General features: G+C 41.1%; 1 protein-coding gene across 1 annotated transcript; it reads left to right on the forward strand.

Moving 5' to 3' along the window:
* Positions 1 to 1,160: 1,160 nt before the first annotated feature.
* Positions 1,161 to 23,795, forward strand: LOC311251464 (serine/threonine-protein phosphatase PP1-beta catalytic subunit). Its single transcript, XM_084343897.1, has 8 exons — positions 1,161 to 1,313; positions 17,676 to 17,807; positions 17,975 to 18,205; positions 19,310 to 19,414; positions 19,808 to 19,879; positions 21,715 to 21,866; positions 22,026 to 22,160; positions 23,219 to 23,795. Exons 1-8 carry the CDS (start codon positions 1,262 to 1,264, stop codon positions 23,321 to 23,323), a joined length of 984 nt encoding a protein of 327 aa, XP_084200023.1. The 5' UTR covers positions 1,161 to 1,261; the 3' UTR covers positions 23,324 to 23,795.
* The last annotated feature ends 205 nt before the right edge of the window (positions 23,796 to 24,000 follow it).

Here is a 24,000-nt window from a genome sequence, read left to right on the forward strand (position 1 = left end):
ATATTGGCAAAGTTGTGACATGTAGGGCTTCTGTCTCTTCTTCATATTCACCATTTGTTCTTTGCTTTATTTGTTCAACTGGATCAAAACTGAATCCTGTTTTTTTTTAATCACAAAACAATTCATATAAAAAGTCAAACCAAAAGCTTAGACCATTTAACTCACATTTTGACTTGACCAGAAGAGGGCGCTGTAGGTAAATAAACCAGGATCTGCTCTCACATTACTCCCCTGATAACATTTAGTGACTGGGCCTAAATTAGGTCTCTATATCTCTTTTTCTCTTTCGGTTACCTTTTCAAACATTTTCTTCATTTTAAGTGACTTTTTATTTTAAATGAAAACTTATGAATAACAACTACATTCGCATAGATGTACAGTTTCTATACCAATAAACAGAGATCAGTAGCCCAATACTATTATTATTACTGTTGTTATTATTATTATTATTATTATTATTATTATTATTATTATTATTATTATTAAAACATTACAAACCTGCTGCAAAGGCACTGGTTGTACTGATGCCTTCAGGTGCTATGGGAAATCACGTGACAGGTCGAGAAAACAACAACAAATTAATATACTAAATAAATAAATAAATATAATAATAATAATAATAATAATAAATGTGGAAATTGTCTGAGTTCTCTGTCAATGTTGTCACGCTGTTTGCATGCAAACATGAATTCTCAATGTCAGCACGTTAATGTAGCTACAGTGGATTACTATAACCTGTGTCTTCAGTGATACAATTTTTACCTTGGTTGTAACACTCTGGCTTATTGCATTGAATTTGATATATTTTCCTTATAGGTGAGAATATATCAATTTCGTTAGTAATCATTGCACATATTATTGCACATTGACTAGTGTATTTGAATGAACTGTTCGCTGGCCCCTGGTCTTCCTTAGATTATTTAGGATATAGAAATGTATTCACTTTGTAAACAGTACTGTTTTAGTTTGTGCAAACTCAATCCGCCAAGGAAGACTGTGGGATGCGGTTGAAAGCTCAAGAAAACTTAGTGAGTGAGTCTTGAATGTTGATATTACTTTAAAAAACAATGTCAGGGCCTTTATGGCTAATTGAAAGCCTCCACTGTCCTTCTTTCTGATAGATAATCGATTTTCCGAGGAACATTTTAACGCAGCATAATAGTCCTAAATGGGAGGAGGTTGGCGGTGCGTTTGTGTGCAGTGAGGCGGTGCCTGCCCTGCCAGCTCCAGACTGCGGCGGGCAGAGCTGTTCGTTACAGAAATGGCGGAGGGGGAGTTGGACGTCGACTCGCTGATTTCCAGGCTTTTAGAGGGTGAGTTTGTAAACTTACAACGTTTATACTATCCTGTTGGTTGCGGCTTTAGCGCTCGAAGCTTGTTTTTGTGTCGTTTTGACGCGAGTTGACAAGAAAAGGGCCCGCTTTACTTGCTAGCTTATCCCGGTGTAGGAGCGACAGGACCAGTCCCGTCTGTCGGTGTTGCGAATCACAGGCACACCTTTAGTCAAGTTATCATGAATTCATAGCAAATAACGCTTCAGTCTGTTTTATAAATGTAATTTTCAATGTTGAAGTGTGGGTTAACGATTGAAAGGTAACAAGTTACTGTTGGCGGTCTGTTTGTTGTACCCCGAAAGGTCGAGTATGGGATAGAACGTCAGACCAACCTGAGAAACTAACAAGGGTTATAGACATTTAAGGTTGACTTGAATAATGTCGCAGTACTCATATTACATCATTATTGGTGTCATCACTTTGGCATGCAGCATTTAAAACGGTAGCTACGAGGCTTTTACTTTAGACAAACCTATCCTAAAAACGACTCTGTTTTTATTTCCACAAGCTCTTCATAGCAAAACAGACCATGGTGGGCGGTAGCCTGTGTTGGATTCCAATCCCACAAGTTGATATTTCTCTCAAAACAAATTGCAACTTGATTAGTTAAGTATGCCGAACATTTCCGCACAATTGTTTGGTCCCTGAAGGCATCTGAAATGTTGGTTGTAGTATGTTTGTAGATCGTTCGAACACAATCATAAGAAATGTCAAGTTCTCAAATGGGATTTGGTGCATACCAGTCCTATAAGTTGGCATGTCTTTCAAAACAAAGTGAAGCTCGATGAGTGACGTATGTGCCATTGTCTGTTCACTAAAGAGATCTAAATGTTAGTTGTATGCTTATATATTGTTCGCACATAAAAATGTCAAGTTTTTAAATGGGATTTGGTGTCAGGACGTCTGAGCTAAAGACAGAGGGCACGTCACAGGGTTATGGTGTTTATTTGGGAATATTGCTGAATGGTAATGTTTACACAGGCCACAAGCCTAGGTGATATTCAACTTTAGATATACCTGCATAGTTTTTTCCTGTTAGCATTTCAAAAGTAAATGTATTTTCTTAATCCATAGCCTGTATTTTGTGAGATTTGTGTGAGCCATGCTTGATCTTAAAGTTGCCATTATTTCTGTTGAACACAACAGTGCATAGAATTAAGGTGTTATCCAACACATTTCAACATTAATGCAACTGTTGATTGATCCACAAACTTGATCAAACTTTAACAAATGTGATCATCATACATCTATGATAAAGATAAGCTTTCCCAGCTGTGGATGATGATGATTAATTAAAATGTAGCTATAATATAGCTACTACGCATGTTTGAGTAAAGTTTGGGTTGTTTTGTTTTCTAATGCCATAAGTTTTGAGTCTGTTGATAATAACCCTGAGCACTTTCGAAGAAAGTGTTGTTTTTACTCCTACACCTTTGTTATGTGTTGGGGAGCAGTGGATGACTTTATTAGCAGTGCTAAATAAGGGTTCCTGACACGGGTGAGCTCATCTGTCTGTCTGTTGGCTTTCATTCTCTTGAGAACGGGGAGACCGTGTCCCTCTGTGTCTTTTCAGTAAACATGTGGACAGCTGAGGCATTGGCAAACAAGCAGTCCTGATCGATCATCTGTCACACAAACAATTTGTGCTGAAAATCACACAGCAATACAAACACACACAGTTTGGCAGCATGCTAATGACTGAGCACACTGTGTATAAACATGTCAGTAAAACCTAATCATCTGGATTGATTGGAGTAGTTACATAATAGTGCTTATTTGCTCATAGTTTGTGTCAGCTGCACACTAGCAGCAATGTGAGCCTGTATTGTCAGCTGGGCAGGGCTACACTGAGGCTAGTTAGCTGACTACATATTTAGTTGCTTTTTTATGCAGCGACGAGGAAACCTCAGTGGAGGAAATTGGAGGGATCTAGCCCTAAAGGCTTCCAGATGTGAGCTGTGAATATATCCAAACATCCATCTTCTTTCAGCCACTTTCTCTTTCCATCTCCGGCCAGTTTATATCTGACTGGCTCATTATTGGTGTGAAAATACCATCTGAGAGGCGGGCTCAACACTAATGGTTTCCTCTGAAGGTGGAAACTTCTGGCACAAAACCAGTTTAAGTTTAATGTAAAGTGTTAAGTTTGAAATCTGTCCATGAAAGAGTGCCAGTACAATGTTTAAGTGTTGTAGCAGTTACAAAACTTTTTATGTCTTAGTTTGAGAAATGTATAAATATATTTTTCCACATAAGTTGTCAAAAAATCAACGTTGTCTAAGCACAAGCTGAACAAGAAGCAAATATAATGTTCCAAAACTGGCAGAAGTAGACAGTCAAGCATGGATACCCAACCCAGTCCTGTTTGGGAAAAAAAAGAGTTACAAATGATGGGTCTGATCAAGTTTCAAGTTCTTTCAGTGAAAATATAGTGTAAAAATAATTGATGAATGATTTTAAGTGATAACTGATTTTATTGATGGACCTACTGTCCATGTTGGGACAGTGTGTCCTGTTGTTATTTACATAGCGCTTTGAATTGTCTATTTGTTAGTTTCCAGGCACCAAGCATTTATTCAGCTTACATTAACTGCTTTGGGCTTGAGTTGGGTTCGGACGTAAAAGACAGAACACTTCGGACTCAATTGGATTCAGACAGAAAAATGTGGCCCTAGCCAGACTGTAGTTGAGAAAACAATCTCCGCTCCTTAGCATATCAAGTTGGCTCATTTGCCACTGAACTGTCATTCAAATTCTACACTATACTATACTTTTAGGACATATTATTCATGTTTTCAAAATTTAGATTTAAATGAGGATCTGTCTGATGAAAGTATGACTGCATGAGTATTTTCAACATCAATTAATAAGATGGTTATAGAGCTGCAATGATAAAGTGATTAGTTGCCAACTAATAAAGGAATTGCCAGCTATTCTGATAATCAATTAATCGGTTTGAGTATTTCTTTTTAAAGAAAAACCTCTGATCGAAGTTTTTGAAATGAGAATATTTTCTGGTTTCTTTCCTCTTCTATTACGGTAAACTCAATATATTTGGATGGTAGACAAAGTAATAACTGATATTTGGAAGTGATAGTGGTGCAGTAAAAATGACAATCTTGGTGTCAAAATGAATAACCTGTGATATAATGTAACTAACTTCAATTTACTCAAGTACTGTACTTCTCTACAATGCTGACGATTGGTCCTGATAATTGGCCTGGCTAATATCTGGACTATCCCTAATTGACATATTCAAAAAGCTTGTTCTAGCCGACACAACCGTCCAAACCTCAAAGGTATTCAGTTGTAGAAGATGAAGAAAACCTGTAAATGTTCACATTCATGAGGGGCAGACATTCAGTTCCAGCTTCCAGTACTTGACAGATTTTTATCCTTGGCACCAAAGCCATATCTTGGTCTGTACCAAAAATGTATTGAGATGTGCCCTACTTGGCAGGCTAGAGAAGCCTCTGAAAGTGAATGTAGACCAACAATTTCAAAAAGACGACAATAGGAGAATTATACAACATCTAAATTCATACTCACGTGCAGTTAAAATATGACATTAGAATCATATACTCTCTCAAACAGTGAATGTAATATTCTTCTTCGGCAAACAAAAGATAAAATCAAGGACTGGGTAATGTTTTCCATTTTAATAGAAATACTGATATTAGTCTCACACTAGAAGACATACCATATAGAGGCAAATATACGCTCTCACACACACACACACACACACACACACACACACACACACACACACACACACACAAACACTCAGACTGTCCCCTGTGTATCAGTTAATCTTCGTAAGGGGTGCGTTTTATTTTAAGACCTGACCTTTCGACAACACAAAGACCTCTCACAGGCTTTTCCTTACAGATGAAACCTTGCCATCACTCATCTTAACCAGATTACATCTACAGCTTGCTTTCATCCAGACTTAATGGCTTGTCAGTGGTTTTCTTCTCATATTCAGGTACCTTTTCGCTACGATAGGACACGTTTCCTCAACCACTTCAGTAGGACATTGATCTCTCACTTTTTCTGTGCCCCTCTTTCCAGTCAGATCCTACATACTCATACACACAGACGCTCATATGGAGAGCTCTCTGATCTCCTACTAAATGTCAACAGGCACAGCTGTCCCTGGTAGAAATTAACCTACCCTTTTGGTGACACACACACACACACACACACACACACACACACACACACACACACACACGGGGGAAAGTGTTAAAAGGGCAGTACAGTATAGTAGTTGTTAGTCGGTTGTTTATTTTTTCAATCCTCTAATACCTTTTTAATATTGAACACTGATAATATGCAGCAGCATTTTAACCATTACATCATAACCAATTACAAAACATCACATTCCTAAAATTCCAGCCAATGTGTTCATGTTGTGAAGGCTAAAGAAAACTTTTCACCAAATAGGCAACATTGTATTCTATAGAAGACGACTGACAACTCTAAAGTAGGGCTGCAACCAAAGTTTATCCTCGTCAATTGATCTGCTGATTATTTTCTCGATTAATCGATAAGTTGTTCGGTCTATGAAATGGTGAAAAACATTGATCGATGTTTCCCAAAGCCCAGGCTGACGTCCTCAAATGTTTTCTTTTGTCTACAACCCAGATAAATGTTAACATTTAAGAAGCTGAAATTAGAGAATTTTGACTGTTTTCTTAAAAAAAATAAATAAATACTTAAACCGATTAACTAGTTATCAAAATACTAGGCTATTTAATAGTTGACATCTAATCGATTAACCAGTTAATCGTTGCATCTCTGATCTCTGATTAACATGATGGCTAAATGAAGCTTTGGTTTGAGCTAAATTCTGTTGTCTTTAAGTTAACATGCTCACAGTGACAATGCCAACTTGCTGATGTGATGTTTACCATAGTCACCATTTTAGTTTTTCATGTTAGCATGCTAACATTTGGTAATTAGCACAAATACCCAAAGCTAAGGCTGATGGGAACGTCATTAGTTTTACAGGAGTTTGGTCATAAAGCAGCAAATACCCTAGATGGAGAAGCTAATTATCTATCTTTTGTTACTGCTTATACAAACAACCCTATCTCTAAGCTCTCCAGCTCTGCTTCCCTGCTACTGCTATCCTTACCAACAGTTTCATACTGGCACATTTTTTACATAGCCGCCTATTCATTGTCCGATTACTAAAGGTTAATCTAATTAGAATCAGGAATTTTCAGTCAACTATTATTATTTTCACTGTGTGAATCTTTTTCTGTTGCATAATAATTTTGAGGATTCCATTTGAGAATGTAGTGACAGATCTTTTCCTACACATTTCCAAAATCTACAAATAGTGTATGAACATCAAAAAACACACCCACGCACACACACAGTGCACGTGTCCTTCAACAGTTGTTTGGTGGAGGGGTTGACAGGCGTTGTCTAGCCGACAGGCTAAACCTGATCGACTGACAACATGGTTTACAATCACTGAAGCCTCCTCAGTGGCCTCAGCATACAGGTTTCTGGCCTCTCTAGTTTCATGTGTCACTCTGACTACATTGACTTGTCATTTGACAATTTGTGACCAGTCTTGTGAGTCAGTGTTGAAAGGTAAAGGATAAAGGATGTTGATATTATGCATTAAGAGTTTGCATATTAAATCAACTACAAGCCCGCTGCACTTGTTCAGTCCCGTCACAGGTTTACGTCGGGACCAGAAGCTCTGTCCCATTGGGCTCTAACATAGTTTGCCAAATTGGTCATCCCAATACAATGGTATTCAAAACATACATTCCTCGATTGGTGGTTAGGGGTGTAATAAGCAGAGTGTGAGGTCCTGTCATTGCAGTGAGAAAAATAATCTGTACGTCACAGCCACAATACACAGTACTGGATGACACTGTTGAAATCAATCAGTCATGTTTTAGTACATCTCTCAGTAGCATGTTTCAGATTTTACAGCAGCGTCATCCACAGTTGGTCACAGCATGTTTGAGCTGACATCGCACTTTTCCAGCATACATGGATGATTCAGTTGTCAGCAGCAGCAGCATGCCTCAGCAAGACTGCACATATTCTTCCCTGCATGTTTACGTACACTTTCATGTACCAGCCGTGTGTTTTCCTGTTTTTTAGTTGAGTTCTCCATAACAGACCCCTCCTTCTCCTTCTCATTAGTTTTTACTATTGCTGCTCTGTATCTATGTGATCCAGCGAAATGACTGTTACAGACCCCAGCTCTCCCAGCATGCCCATGCTAAGCCCACACTGGTCCAGGCTTTAGCGACAACAGGCCCTCTGTCTGGCCTGCCAGCACAGGTGGCCTGTAGGCTTTATGTGGCACAATCAACACCCTGGCCCCATACATCAGCCAGCAGCAGGGGGAGGCAGGATGGAAAGTTGCATTTTGGAGCCATTTTGTCATTTTGGTTTATGGGCAAGGACAGCCAGTGTTGAGCCAGGACTGGTCCATAAAATCTCCTAAAGAGCATTTCTGTCTAGGAGCTCTGCAGGTTGTGTTTATTTCCTGTAATGGAATTGTCACTGCTTGAAATGCAAAGTTTTTGGACAATCTGCACCCACTTTCCACACTGCAGTGCAACAGTTTACTCAGCATTATGTAAGGAATCATTAACACATCATAAAGACATGGGTGCAATAAAATATAAAGAGTGTTGCTGTATATTATATGGAGGAACATTACAGCAGGGCTCAAGCCCTGTTATAGGCAAATTTGTGTGATGCGAAGTGGTTTACCATGTTGGATTAATAGTGTTTCCAAAGAAACAGTTTCACCCAGCTTTAGTTCAGCAGATTGGCAGTTGACAGTTTTTATTCATTCCACCACTTTTTGTCCAGTGTCACTCTAAGATACAGGGGAAGCTCTGAACAGTTGTTTTTAAATGACATCATCAGAGGCTCTTCCACCGACTAGCTTGGTCTAGCTCTGGAAATTATCTGTGACAGTTGCCGTGTCCTGGAAGATTTCAATGTCCCAGACAAACAGGAGAAATTCCGATCAATTATTATTTCTGTTTATTGAGCTTCAATAAAGCAATTCACAGAGGCTGGTGATGTCATGAATCTTCAACCCAAAGCATCTCTGTTGGCTATTGGAAATGAGACTCAACAAGTTATTGTCTTTGCTCAGCAGACATTGTGTAATTGGTTCAGGTTGGGACAAATGCACGTGCAAACACACCTACTGTATATATTGTGAAACTAACCTCTAACATGAGAGAATTCAGTGTTTTCTCAACAAATTCTTGTTAGAGGTATTAAATCAACTAAATTAAAGTTCTGTGTGACTTTGCTGAAAAGCAGCTACCACAGCCACGAGTGGCAATTACAGACTAGTGATTGTCATTATTCTGTAATTGATCATTGATAAATGCTAAAGTATCACAGGTGAAGAAAGGTCATGAAGTCAAGAAAATAGTTAATGTTTATTTTATTGTCTTTTATACAACAGTGTCTAGGTAAAGTGTTGTTAACTTAAGCCAGTGCTAGCCATCACTGGTCATACCAGACCATGTAAGGCAGTAGCAGTAAAATCACTGAGCGTGTCCAAATAAGCAAAGGTGCATGTTATTGCTTATGAATCCCCCTTTTCATTTCACAGAGTTATGTTGTGTTATTTCTTCTTTCAAAAGATATTTACTCTGTGTTTAATGGAGAGTTTACAGTAATGTATCCCAGAGTTTTTGCCATTTAAGAGGTGTAAAATGTGTTTCAGAGGTGGTGGCAGGTCCCCAGCCTAAAAGAGTCAGGCCAGTGTATTTTTAAAATTTTTTGCAATGGCAGTGCCTTGTATTTATAAAATGTTACAAACACCAGTAGCTCGACTCAGCGCTTAGCATCTATTCTGCTTTTTTTTAGGAGCAGAGAGTTGAAAAATGTTCATCTTTAGGTAAAACTGTCACTGTTCCTTTTAACCCAGCCATCCAGTCACACTAGAAATGGGGGTGGGAAAGCCCCACTATTACATCACATGTACAAGTCCTGAACAACAACTTCAGCTCTTGAACCAAAGGATGGTGCTCGCCAAGATGTTTCCAAGCCCACAAAATCTCATGAATGCACATAGACAATTAGGTCAATCCTTTCTCCCTACTCTCCCAACACAAACGCTCGCAAAATTAGCTCCCAAGACTCTGATTTGTCAGGATTTTTCAACATTTTCTGGCCTGTGATGCCACCTGTAGGAGCTTTTTCTGCCCTGCGACAAGTAGCATGTCCTCAGTAGAACTAAAAGAGTTAAACTACAGTAACTTTATACTGGGTTGAATTATAATATACAGCTGTATATAATGCACGTTTAGGCCTTTTGTTGTGGTCTTTCAGAATGCATGCTGTCACCCTCCTTGTTTTCGTCAGACGTGGAGGACTGCTGCTGTGTTGCGTGGTGTTGAGGCTGCTGGCGTGGCACTCTGTTATGGAAACAACAATGGTGGAGCCTGTGCGGCGGGGAGCGTTCACCCCCTGGCACCAAACGTGGCGCAGAGCTCACCCAGGCTTTTCAGCTGCCCAGCTAGGCTTCCAATAAACCCTCCCTGCCCTCCCCTTCTATTCACTCCCTCGCCTTCTTTGTCTCCCCACTCAAGCTTCACTTTCTCCCTACATTTCTCTCGTTTTCTTCTCCTCTCCATCTCTCCCACTTTCTGTGCCCGTACCCATGCCTCCTGTTTATTTCTCTTCCAGTCTCTCCTCTCAATTTCATCCTTTCTTTTGCCCCACAAAGACAGCCATTCACCCATGGCACTTAGAGGCGAACAAAACGTCCTCTGAAAATGCAAAGCCTGCACAGAAATGCCATCGCAGTCGGGATTTCTGCCTTAAGATTCTCTCCCGCTCTCCGCGCCAGAGTTACTTTGTGTTTCTCGTTCACTGAAGGGTCACTGTTTTCCATTGCCCCTGTGTGGGAGAGGGTTAGATGGAGGAGTGCAGGGGAGCTGCTGGCCTCGTGCCTATTGGAAAGATTAGAGAATGGAGGTGGAGTGCTAGAAAAGGTCTGACAGGGCATCTTTATTGGCCCTCCGGTGGTGCAGCAGTGACTAAAACATGCACAGTCATACCTGCTTAAGATTCATGGCTCTGCTTGACCCATTAGAAGTTCTTTTGTGTGTCTTTGCTCGGCAATTAAGCAAAAGAAAAATCATGTTATGCAGAGAGTCAATATTAGATCAGAAACAGCACTCCAAATAAATGTTTCTCTGCGTGTGCTGGATGTTTAAATAGACATCTGTTTGCCAACATGTTCACCACAAAGATTTTCAGGCGCTAGATATTATGTCTGTGTTGTGTTTACAGCTTGTTGTGCCTCTTCCAAGAGAATATAAATTCAATAAATTCAGGTACTTTTTGGTTCCGACTGAACTGTGTTAAACTGGCATCGTTTGTTATTTTAATGGTGTCACCATCGACAATCTTAATTGCAGTGTAGTTTCTCAGTTTTGAAATACCCTGTAGACTATAGCCAGATTTGAAATGGCCTAAATGATCTTCTCATTTTGCACCATTAAAACACAATATTAAAGTAAAGAGAGGTCTTTCTTTGCACAATCTCCTCATCCTGGATAAGTCATGGCCTTGTAAGTCATGGTGCGTTGTTTACCTCACCCAAGGAGGAGCCAAGTTACTCATCCAGTCATCATAGCTGTCTAGTTGGCTGCATCACTCTATAAGTATGTTAACTTAGCATGGATCATTAGTCAGTGAAGTTTGGAGACAGACATAAGAGACTATTTAACACCAAAGTCTCTACGATTTGCCTGAAAAGTAGTTATTTGACGCTTGCATCACGATCTAAAATCACGTTGCCAACCCCTAATTTGACGGATGAAATCATGGAGACTCATTCCAAACTAGAATCAAACCTGGTACATTGTAATTTATGGTATGCATCTTAGACCACTAGCGTTTTTGTATCGGTACCAAAACCTATTGGTACTAGTGGTGGCTGTTTCAAGCTTCCGAGACTGAACACAGCTCAGTCAAGGACAAAAGGTGCTGAGAAGAAGCCACTTTTAAAACCAGCACAGGGATGGATGCTGTTGGCGAAGGGAGACAGCACAATACACCACATTTCTAATAATAAAAAAAAGACTAGATGGAACAAACTGCAGCAGTAGTCAACAAGATACCACAAAGAAAAACAAAATAATAAAGTAGCAATAACTGCAGGACCAGACTTCGTTAACACCATGTCAACAAACTTTGTCAAGCCATTTTGTAGCAACTAAATCACAGAACAGACTGAAAAGCGTGCTAACAGCTCAACAGTTGAATAATTGACTTATAGGGGTCAGCCCTATTTTTAAGCTCCTGATATTGCGCTGACGTTGCTGTGTGTTTTCTTGTTGATGTGAATGGGCTTACGCAGCTCTTTGCCAGTGCAGCTGACAGCCGTTACATTGTTGTGGACCTTCACTCGCTGACTGAGGGAGCCCTGGCCTGTGCCTGGCTGGTCTTGTTCTCTTTCTATCCCATAAAACAACAGAGCCTTCAAGCACTCCCTCTTTGTCCTGACTGACTAGGCTACTTCCTCTGTCCTCCATACAGTGGCGCCCATATATGGTAATGCCTTCAAGACGCAATCTGTCTGTAGTTCACTTATCTTTCACTCTCTCTCTTTGGGTTTGTTCAAATGAACTCTGCTCTTTTAAATGAATGGAAAAACAGTTGACTTCCCTGGCCCTTTGCAAGTAGTTTGCAACCAGTGAAGCAGAGGGAATGATGACTGAAAACCAAACTCCTTCTGTTAGACAACTAGCCTCTTGTGCCTTAAGATTTCCCATTTGTGTTAAAAAGCTCTACATTTCTTTATACATGTCTTATATTCCTAGTGGATAGAAAGTTTCCAAAGCTCCTTTTCATTGATTAAGGTTAAATTACTGTCAGTTTAAGAATAAAAAGCAAATGATTTAACCTCTGTGACTCTGGTGTTGTCTTCCAACTTAATTAAAACATATAAAGTAATTTGCAAGGCAACTCGGTTTAATTGTGTTCAGAGTATGAGCCTGTATGTTGTAACACCTCTGGAGTGGTTCAACGTGCAGCACAATGGTGGGTTGGGCAGTACCCAAATATTTAGTGAATTAACTTGCCAAATGTAGGCAGCTGCACTTTAATTCAGGGAGATCTGGTTCATTTGTACTTAGAAAGATCAAACACTGTAACAAAGGTTAGTGAGCAATGTTAGGCGCTAATGCTGTCGGACTGAAAAGGCTTAGTAGAGGATGATTGTTGACATAACAATAAGAGTATTATGTAACAAGAATAAAGAAAAGGACAAGAATAACAAAATCATGGTACAGCAACAGTTTTTCCCTGATGTATTTATAAGTTTATTACCAATTATTTAATTAATTATTACATTAATAATATTAAAAGGTCTAAACATGTATTTCACGTGCACCTGAGGGTTGAAAAACGGCTAAGATGTTGTGCGTAAAGATGAATGATTTAATACTTACCATTTAACTGACATCACTATTACCCACAAAAACAAAGAACAGTTTTGGCTCTTCAAATGTTTATTTATTTTTTTTCCAGTAAAATGCATTGAAAAACTTTAAACATACTTGTGCTTTGACATAATCTGTCAAATGATAATCTTTTCAGTTGTTTTGAAAACATCCCTCCACCATTCGACTCCCCCTCACCCCTCTCTTCTTCAGCCTGTCTGTTGGTGGCGGCTAGCAAACCAACTTTAAAACGCATATCGCCACCTACTGTGTTGGGGGAATTATCGGCTATAATTTTATTATCAGAATAATAAATAGTAAATACAATTTCTCATTATTATAATTTCCCCACCTCTAAAGGTGTGTTCAGACCTAATGATATTTTTTTTTGCCTCATGTTACGGTTATGGTTATGGTTTGATCGTGGAACTATTTGTTTTTATTTGCATAACTCACACAAGTGTTTATTTGTTTAGTCTCTCAATGAACTCGGTACTCACTGGAGACTCTGGTTCTCTCTCTTCTTTTTCCTTCCTCCTGACAGTGGAGGTCATCTCCATGGATCGCTGCTGCTGTCAGGTTGATAAGCAGGAGCGAAGATAAATCAACTTTTTAATCCCAAAAGTTAAAAACTAATCTTTGATCCAGAGCCATTGGGAGGAGAACTCAGAGGAGACTCTGATTTGACGATGTGGTGTTGATGCAGGTCTGTGCTGGCAGGTCTGTGCTGGCACTGGATGGCTAATCTTTTCAGCTCTAATGGAAACTTCTAGCTCTGGAATAGAGCAGGAATAGTCACTTCATAGAAAATCTGCAACTATGTATATGTGGTTGTTTCAGTGATTTAAAAAAGAAAAGAAAAAAAGAAGCCATTCTGTGATTACAGCTTCCACAATGTGACGATTTCTCTGTTTTTTATATGATTGTAAACTGATCTCTCTATAGATCTACTTCCATCCAGAACTTTTTTATAAAACCTTACTTGGAAATTAAACCGTTTTGCAGATGCTCTCACTAGTGTGTATCCCAGGCTGCACTGAAGCCCCGTGCAGCCAGAGCTGTTGAGGTCTGAAGGGTCTGTGAGCTGTCTGGAATGCAAAAACCACTGGGGGGTGGGGGACGAGGCAAAGCTGTCCTCTTGACGTCAGCACAGTTCACTGGCAAGGCAGAGGGTGACCCAGGAGTTCAGCCTCAACCAAAAATGCAACCAAACGATAAATAGATGAAGAGGAAAAGAGGTGGAATGAAGAGGTGAAGGAGAAGGAAAATGAGGTCTGGGAAAGGGAGATTAAGAGAACAGTCGCCTGCGATACTGTGATCTTTGGATCGAGTTAGAGAAAGTGCTCAGCGTTCAGTCTGAAGAGGTCAGAGTGTGACCAAACCCAAACTTAAAAGCTTAGGCAGACAGACACATGCACCGGACCAAATTAGGAGAGATGAATCTGAACATGGAGAGGTTTCTCAAAGAAGAGATTTTCACTAATCCTGCGTAGGAACCAGCAACATGAGTTTCCTCCAGTCCAGACGAGGCTGTCATAAAGTGAAGCTCGGCAGCTGTTTTAGCCAGAGACCTGCTGCCACTGAGAAAGTAACAGATAAACACTGTGCATCTGTTTGGGTTGTCTGCCATTGTCTTAGTGTGAGTCTTTTAGCTTGTGTTTACATGGATTTTGATTGTTGGTATGCCTTGGTGCTTGAGATTGAGTACAGTACAGTGAGCAAACACAACAGTTTTTTCCCAAAGCCCAAGTTGACATGTTTAAATAACTTGCAGTTTAATACTCAAAAACCAACAATATTCACATTTGCGTGGTTTGTACAAAATATTTTTGATGAAAAATTACTTAAATGATCAATCCATAACACATGAGATTAAAAGAGTGCTCCTACTCTTCCCTTAATGCAAGTTTAAGTGGCCACAGCTTGGTTAACCAATCCCTGGACATTTTTCCCTTCATTTTCTCCCATCTAAAACACAACCAGGACAGCTAGCTGGCAAATTACTACCTGTTGCTGTCACTCCTGTTGAGTGATGCATGTATGATAAAAGACAAAATGAAAATTAAATTTTATCAGTTTACTGTACCATGGTAATTTCAATGTTGAAAGTCATCATTAATAGTAATATCAAATGTTTCATTGTTCTGATTTACTGTGTTTTTGGCCTGAATCTTATTTAAACCGTCAGGAAACAGGCTTGTTTACCTGTGTCCTCCTAGTTTGCTGTTCATGGGTTAAACCTCGAGTGTGTGTCAAAACCATATCAGTAATCTGGGAGGAAATGTTGTCAAAGAATTGATATTGACAACATTTCTTTCCAAGCTGGATCGTACCAGTCTAATTTTACAGATACTGTTAGTGCACCACTAGTATTTTCTCTGCGTGGCTGTGTGCAGGCCTGCTGTGGGCTTTCCTTCACTGTTGTCAGATGCACTCCATGTTAGTATGCAGGGCGTGGGTTGACAGAGATGCCACTTTATCTGCAAATCAGCTCTTTTCCCCCCTGAGATACAGCAGCTCCGCTCTACAACACCTTGCAGGCTGGTAATTGGTCTTGCTGGGTTGCCATGGTAATCAGATGTGGGTACCACCTCTCTCTGTCTGTCTGTCTGTCTGTCTCTCTCTCTCTCTCTCTCTCTCTGTCTCTGTCTGTCTGTCTGTCTGTCTCACTCACTCACTCATACTCGTTCCCTTCAGTGGGGAAGCTGCAGTGCAGTGGTGACACAGTAAAGGATGCTGGGATACCTCCCCACAAACCCCTAGTGGTACGATCTGAAGTCAAGGTCACTTGATCGCTCTGTGTGTGTGTGTGTGTGTGTGTGTGTGTGTGTGTGTGTGTGTGTGTGTGTGTGTGTGTGTGTGTGTGTGTGTGTGTGTGTGTGTGTGTGTGTGTGTGAGAAGGAGACAGAGAGATGGAACTGTTGGTGTTCCCTGCTCTGCCTTTACTTTACTAATGTTTGATGAAAGGGGATCCTTCCAGGCAAGTGGGGTTGGTTGCAGTGTGTGTGTGTGTGTGTTTGTGTCTCCTATATCAGGCCTCCCTCCCTGTCAGCTGAGCCAGCACAGACCTGCAAACGCGTCATCACAGAGCTGAAAGGGAGGGTGTGAAATCACTCTCTCGACAGTGGACACACAGATACTCCTTGCTTGTGTATCTGTTGTGCATTGAGACCAATAGGACAGGTTCATATTTCCAAACCACGGAAGGATTGTAGTTTTGCAGCATTAAACCTCGAAAGTTCTGCTCAGGATATGTTTTTTGTCTGTCCTACCTCTGCTCAGTCTAAATATAGCCCCGCTCTGACCCTTCAGGTGGGGCGTGTGTGATCGCAGTTTGTGTTTGGCTGTAGCGAAGGAGACAGACAGAGCGAGTGTTTATCTCCGGGCAGAAATAGAAGGGTCATGTTGCACATGTACACACACTCCGCTGCACACACTGTTGTCCTTTCAAACTGGATGTAAAATGCCTTCAGAGCTGTGAGGCGCAGACAGGAGTCACCTGCAGGAATCTGAGACACACACCACAGCTCTCTGACAGAGGAGGAACACTTTTACACACTTCACTCCTCCTGTTTTAAAACAAACTCTTCTGGCTGCAGAGCTACAGGATTCCTCTGACCCCGTCCATTAGATTCACCTGTTAGGTGGTGTTTGACGCATGCGCTGATTTCCATCATGTTGCCGCGGTGTCATCTGACAGCAACAGTCTTAGTCAGCTCTGGCCCACTTCTGTGGAGCAGGAGGAAGAGAGGAGGTGTTTCTGCAGAGTACGCAGGGAATATGTAGGACAGTGGCAGAACATGGAAATACTGCCTCAAATCACAAAGGCAGATTTATGGGGTTGAGCAGGTTTGCATGTATCTGCTTTTCACTTGGTAAGGTTTTTAGTTAGTTTAGTTAGTTATTAGTTACTTTGCAGATTCAGATTATTCAGTCTTGACAGCTCACTTACATTACTTACTTACAAACCAATCAGATAGTGTTGTGGGCGTGAGACCACAGAGTGGTGACTACAGATGGAAAGAGGATGTTGCATCAGAGCTATAGTAGTGCACTTTTAAATGAATTCACTGGCAACTGAAAAATGCCGAAAATTGCCGCTGATAATTGGTCTATCCCGAGCTAACAGTGTACAGCATACAGTATGTTTATGTAGTTTAGCTCATATAAAACTGTTTTGCATGGTCATTTTCATGTCTATCAAAATGAAACAAGTGCGCAGCTGTTCCTCAGTATGCTCCATCATTCCTCATTCCCCAGCTGTTTCCTGCTGTCTTTCCAGCATCAGGGTGGTAAATGAGGTTGTCTCTGTTTTTGATCTGTTGTTTCTGTTTGCTGATTATTTTCTGGACTATATGATGACTTCTTTACCCTATAAAATTTCAGTAAGGTCAAGGTGACACCTAAAAATGTCTTATTTTGCCCAACCAACCGCCCAACAGCATTAAGCTGCTGGCTTCATGATCAGTCTTATTAATAAAATGATTCCAGCATTTTACATTACATGGGTGAAAGGTTCCTTGTCATGTGACCACAATGACTTCCCCCCTCCCTTTTCCTCTCCGTTACACAACAGGAAGTGTCTCCAAAAACATCAACAGTACCCACACACTATTTCCATCCTCTTATCTGTTTACTAAACCCTGCCTCCCATATTTAGTTTATAGTTGAATTAAAGTAGCTCGCCCTGTGGGAGATGATGTGTACAGTTATGTGACAATCAACAGAGGCATGTCCCTGAGAAAAACTCAGGGAGAAAGTACACTCTTACTAGGATATCTTATGCCCGAATGGCTGGATAACTGTTAATGATGCTCAAAAACACACACACACACAGTTATTCTTTAACTCTGTTTCCCTCCTTCTCTCCCTCCACCAGTGCGAGGATGTCGGCCAGGGAAGATTGTCCAGATGACAGAGGCTGAGGTGCGCGGCCTCTGCATCAAGTCCCGGGAGATCTTCCTCAGTCAGCCAATCCTTCTGGAGCTGGAGGCTCCGCTCAAAATCTGTGGTTAGTAACCTCCTCTTTGGCCTTGTTCTTCTAAACCAAACTGCCGGCCCCCGGGCCATTTCCCGAGCTGATTTGAGTTGGAGACCCCTGTCCTAAACTGTAGTGTGTCTCTTCAGTATCTCCTGCTGCTCCTTCCTCAACCCATCACTGCTTCCTTTCCCTCCCAGGTGATATCCATGGACAGTACACAGACCTGCTGAGGCTCTTTGAGTATGGCGGCTTCCCGCCAGAGGCCAACTATCTGTTCCTGGGCGACTACGTGGACAGAGGGAAGCAGTCTTTGGAGACCATCTGCCTGCTGCTGGCCTACAAGATCAAATACCCTGAGAACTTCTTCCTGCTCAGGGGCAACCACGAGTGTGCCTCCATCAACCGCATCTACGGCTTCTATGATGAGTGTGAGTGCTCTGCTCTCTGTAGTGATACTGAGGTGGAGTGTTTCATTTTCAGTTGTATGACTCAGCACAAACATATGTTACAAGAACAGTAGTTGCAATAGGGAAGCAGGTTCAGATAGACTCCTTTTCGGGGGGAGGGGGATGGTGAACAAACAGGAAAGATGGTAATACTGTAGTAGTATTAGTAGTAGTAGTAACATTTTGTGATGTAGCTGCTCAAGGTGGAGCTAGTTGGAGCAACTTTATATACATCTATGTCGTTTTAATCCAGAGTCAGGCCCTCCAAATGGTCATGAGATGATTACTAGGAGAGGAAATAAGAGAAAACAAGATAGAAGATTCAGAAGAAATGCCAAAGTTGTCACGCTCCAGTTTCTAAAATCTGAGAATTTGCTGCTTTTCTTTGTATTTCATGATTTTTAATTGTTCAGACAAGACATTTTTTGCTCTGTGTAGTTTAAAATTGTGTCAGGTGTTCTTGGAAAACAGGAAAAAGAGTACCTCAAAAAACTGGAGGCAATCCAGGCACTCCAAATACAAGAAAATGTGTTAAACAATGAAGTGTGTATTTAAACACCTCTTATTATAGTGGCTAAATCATTAAAAGAAGGCAAATCATTAAAAAAGCCGACATGTTTCTGTGAGGAACTACCACCAAACCCCGATCAGAGGTCTTACAGACCTGCTGGCGATGTTGTGCTTAGGGAGAGCGATCCATTTTAGGACAGTTTAGAGGACCTGGTCAACACTTTAGCAGCAGCATTTTTGGACAACTTGTAATGCTTTGCAGTGTTTCTTAGCTGGAAAAAACAAGAGCAAATCAGCCAGCAGTCACAGCCAGGTCCACAGTGACAGCTTGATATATATGGAAGATTTAACGGCCGAGTTGGGAGACCAAAGACCACCTTGGGGACAGGAAATGATATGTATATGATTAAGTGGGTAAATTGTTAATTCACCAAAGTGAAAGAGGACTGCACACTTAATTCCAGATTCGTCTTGCATCCCACCAAGTCACCCCTGAGCTTGTATAAACATTTCAGACAGCCTTATACGGTCCTTCCCCATGAGGCCTCTGACTCACTGCCTTGTTGATTTTTGCAGGTAAACGCAGATTCAACATAAAGTTGTGGAAGACGTTCACCGACTGTTTCAACTGCCTGCCCATCGCTGCCATAGTGGACGAGAAGATCTTCTGCTGTCATGGAGGTAGTCATTCAGCATGTATCTGGTTGGCACTTCACACTGGGGCCGCCTGATTTGTAAATGTGCATGTGCGTTTTGATATCTGCAGCAATTCTGGGTTTGAAGTTTGTATCCTTGATGTTTCACGCTTGTTTTGTCCTCGGGGCTCACTGTCAAAACTCAACGCTGTGCTTTCCTCTCATTGCATACACGATAAGTGATCTCAAGTATGAAAGTGACAGTCCATGAACCTGATAAGCGTTCAGTATTTTTGGTTTACTAATCCGATGCGAAGTAAATGGGTCATAGCAAGTTTAAAGCTTCCCTGATATGGGTTAATACCTGCACAGGCACCGAGGGAGATTTATGAGGAGATTTACAAACTGTGATGCCTTTGTGGCTTTGTGTCACCCACAGGTCTCTCTCCAGACCTGCAGTCTATGGAGCAGATCAGACGCATCATGAGACCCACAGACGTGCCCGACACAGGTGGGTCAGCACACGTGGACACGGTCAACCAGCTGGTTCTCATGTTTGTTCCGGAGACCTCGATGTAGGAAGATTATCTCTGCCGGTTTAGAGTTTTCGGCACACCTGCACTTTAGTTGTGGACAGTAATGACAGTAACTTAGTGCAGTTATGAGGTACTTGTGCATTTGAGCATTTCCATTTAATGCCATTATTAACTTCTACTCTATTACATGAACTAGATACTATTCAGTTTCAGATTTTACATGCAAAACATACGATCATCCTATAAAACATGATTCATGTTAAAAAATCACCCAACTCAACAGTATGTTAAATAGTTCAAATGAGTTCCACCGTTACATGCTACATTCACACGCTGCTTACACATGAATTAGAATTATTAATCCTGCATGTAATAATAAATCAGACCGGTTTTACTTGTTTTTGGATGATTATTTGATAAATAATCATCAGTTTTGTGGATATAATGACTGAGTGATTAAAAGTAAAGTATTAGAACAAGTAGAACTGTGTGGTAAGTTCAGAAAATGACATCAGTTTACTGTAATGTGACCAGGAAAAGACAACACATGATATAACAATAACCAACATTTAATTTTCTGTCAACTGTCAATCAACTGACTGTTGCAGCTTGAGTTAAACACACTTCTGAAATGAAGCTGAGAACTCTACTCAAACTAGTGCTCTATTCAGGCTGTAGATGAAGAGTCTGTCCAAGCCCTCCTGCCACAACAGGCTCCACACTACCACTCTCCTCTCCATGGGTATTCATTGACTGTAGAGCACTACACAAAACATTCTAGGACCATTTAACCCCACTGTAATAGAAGTTACATTCACTCAAAATGTGCTGACTTAATGAACAGTTTTAGTTTATACAACCCGTCCTGCCAGGATCTAAATTGGATGGTGTGAGTCGAAACAAATCTGGGCCTGTATTTATCAAATTTCTCAGAGTAGAAGGTCCGCCCTAATTGGCCGAAAATTCTAAGTGACGCAAGTTAGATCTACTTTTGCCCTAGGAGTAGAAAAGTTTTTTTAAATGTCTAAACATGGGAAACGACTCCTACATCTGCTGATATTTAGAAGGACCAGGACATGGTGTATAGGCAGAGACATGCCCTCACATAACGTGGGAGGACAGATGTTTATTTATGACTGTGAGGTTATTAAAAGATACCATGTAACCTCAGCTAGTGGTGGATTTGTCAGGAGTTATGTTCTGTGGTTATATACCTGGTAAGGACACAAGAAGAGAGTAACTGCTGGCTGTCAGCTGTCAACATCTGTCTCCTCACTCTCATTCATCCTGGTCTGTTCGTGTAGCTGCTTTAGATTAGATCGTCAGCTCGATAACCTTTGCTTGTTACACATTTCTAGCTGGATTTAAACTCAGTCTTTATCATGAAATAATGTTGTGATGTAACTGTATTTCTTTGCCTCACTGAAGATGTTTGTAAGTCATAGCGAGTCGGTGGAAGTGAGTCTTTGCCCCCTCTTCAGTCAACCTGGTCCTTCTTGTCCTTATAAGGCAGCCAGTGTTCAGACCATGGCAGCTGCTGTCTCTCACATCCTCTTATGGTCTTTCAGATTGTCTGGAAGTGAAGAATGTGTGTGTATATACATAGGGCAGCCTCTGTGTTTTAATAGCTGACGTAATGTAAATGTGACATGCAGTGTTTGAGAAAGACAGGATTCCTTATTTCATGCTGTGACACACATTTGAGTGTCTGCTGGCAGATCAAACGTGGATGAATCATGTCTTATCTCCTCTCAGGACCGCATGAAGTGGATCCAAAGATGGAGTTAACGTTGTGTGTGTTTCCCTCCAGGCCTCCTCTGTGATCTGCTGTGGTCAGACCCAGACAAGGACGTCCAGGGCTGGGGAGAGAACGACCGCGGCGTCTCCTTCACCTTTGGAGCTGATGTGGTCAGCAAGTTCCTCAACCGCCACGACCTGGACCTCATCTGCAGAGCCCACCAGGTACAACACCCGAACTGGACTCTTTCATCAGGCTTCCTTAAAGCATCCATCAAAAGTTGACATATTTGTGTAGAGAAGTCTGTATGGGATGATGTTATCTGTAAGATCAGTGTATCACTTCCTCACTGTGTGACGTTCCTGTGTGTCTGATGCCCCCAGGTGGTAGAAGATGGTTACGAGTTCTTTGCCAAGCGGCAGCTGGTGACACTGTTCTCAGCTCCCAACTACTGTGGGGAGTTCGACAACGCTGGCGGCATGATGAGCGTGGATGAAACCCTGATGTGCTCCTTCCAGGTATAAAGTTACAGTTCTGTGAAAGTAATCATGCACTTTAACTCACTGGCCATGTGTTACATAGTCTTTGGTTACTTCTGATAATTATAGTCAGAGTTACATTCATGCTGCTCTAGGGCCTGTATTTATAAACCTCAGAGTCCCTCAGAAGAATCCTAGGGACAGCATTGGGTCCTCCTCCACATCCCGAAAGGTGTCACCCTCGAGTATTATTAGTCTTTAGTCAAAATGGAAGATTGATTTCATCAAGCTCTCCTAATATATCTCTCCACATGTGGAATATCTCCACTTGAACTTGAACTCTCAACAGGCTAGGACTCCTCTGGAGCTCTCTGAAAAGTCAGCACAGATAAGAGTCTTATCCTGAGTCAAGAAAGTAGATTAAAAAGCAGCATAATAAATGTGTCAGCTTGATAATGTGGGCCAGCTACAAGTGGTATCCTGCTCTAAGATGCTTGAATAAAGGTCACATATTGTAGAAAGTGCAATTTCCATGTCTGTCATTAATAAGCAGGTCTAGGTGCCATGCAAGTGTTAAAGTATGTAGGTAATGTTTTTAAAGTAATTAATTAATCTATAAAAATGCATCATACATTTTGATATTATATTATATATTTATTTTTATTTTGGAATGTTAGAGTAGGAATATAAAGGAGCCTGAAAATAGTGCGGCACCAACTGTCTGTCGATTTGGTTTTTAGAATGTGTTGTTATATTTGATGATGTCATCACCCTACAAAAACAATCCTTGAGCAAAATCCTCAGTTTCAGAGCTGAAATCGATTTCTTATCGTGGTTATATAACTTTAAGGTGCTGTTAGGTTGCTGCCAGACTGCCCCGTTAATACAGGTGTGGGTTTCCTGTTGTGTGCAGCGAGTGGGAGAGCAAACAGTCGACTGCAATGAAAATGTTGTTTTTAAAAGGCCAACAAATTGAAGATATAGACTAATTTGGGATTATTGACACATATACAAGCCCTTTATTACACACAGCAGGTCGTTATTGTGCAAGTTTAAAGCTAATTCTGTCGTCCCCGTGTGTGTGTGTGTGTCGCTAGATCCTGAAGCCATCTGAGAAGAAAGCCAAGTACCAGTACGGAGGGATGAACTCGGGTCGGCCCGTCACTCCTCCCCGCACAGCCCAACCTCCAAAGAAACGATGAAGAAAGGACGGAGGGAGGAAGAGACGCAGAGAACGAGCGGGAGAGAGATGATTGTCTCCTGTTGGCTTTTCACTACACAAAATAAGTCAAAGCAACACTTGGCAGAGGAGAAAACAGAGGAACACAACTATTTTAAGAGACACACCCAAAAACCTGTCTTTCATTTTTCAGTTTTTTCTGATCTCCCTCTGAACTGCTGTCACACTCTTCTTCTTCCTCAATGCTTATTTTTCTCTGCATCTGTGTAACATTTTTTAAAACAAGTGTTAAGAGAAAACAATACCAAGGTGTCATTCTGTAGCATATCGGAGTGTTTTTTTTGTCTCTTTGTCCTTTTGCCTTTTATTTTCTTGACAACAGAATGACAACTAGTTTAGTTTACCACATCTCCTTACTCCCCTGCCTGTACAGGCACAACAGGTATTAATGACGACTGCTGGGTTTTCAATAAATAATACAGGAAATAAATCCATCTGAATGCTCTGCGTGGTTCTTTGCTGTATTAAACAGTGGTCAAAGTGAAGAAGAAGTCTGGGCCATTCTTCTAACAGGATCCCTCATAGTTTAAAAAACTGAGCTTGGCTTACGAGCTCCTGTGCTGCTTGGTCTGAGTCTTAGTCTGGTTTAACTCATCCGGGCTAACATGTTTGCCATCCACCTAACTTGGTTCTTTTTTA

Source organism: Pagrus pagrus (genome assembly GCF_965226575.1).
Source record: "Pagrus pagrus genome assembly, chromosome: 22".
NCBI lineage: Eukaryota > Metazoa > Chordata > Actinopteri > Spariformes > Sparidae > Pagrus > Pagrus pagrus.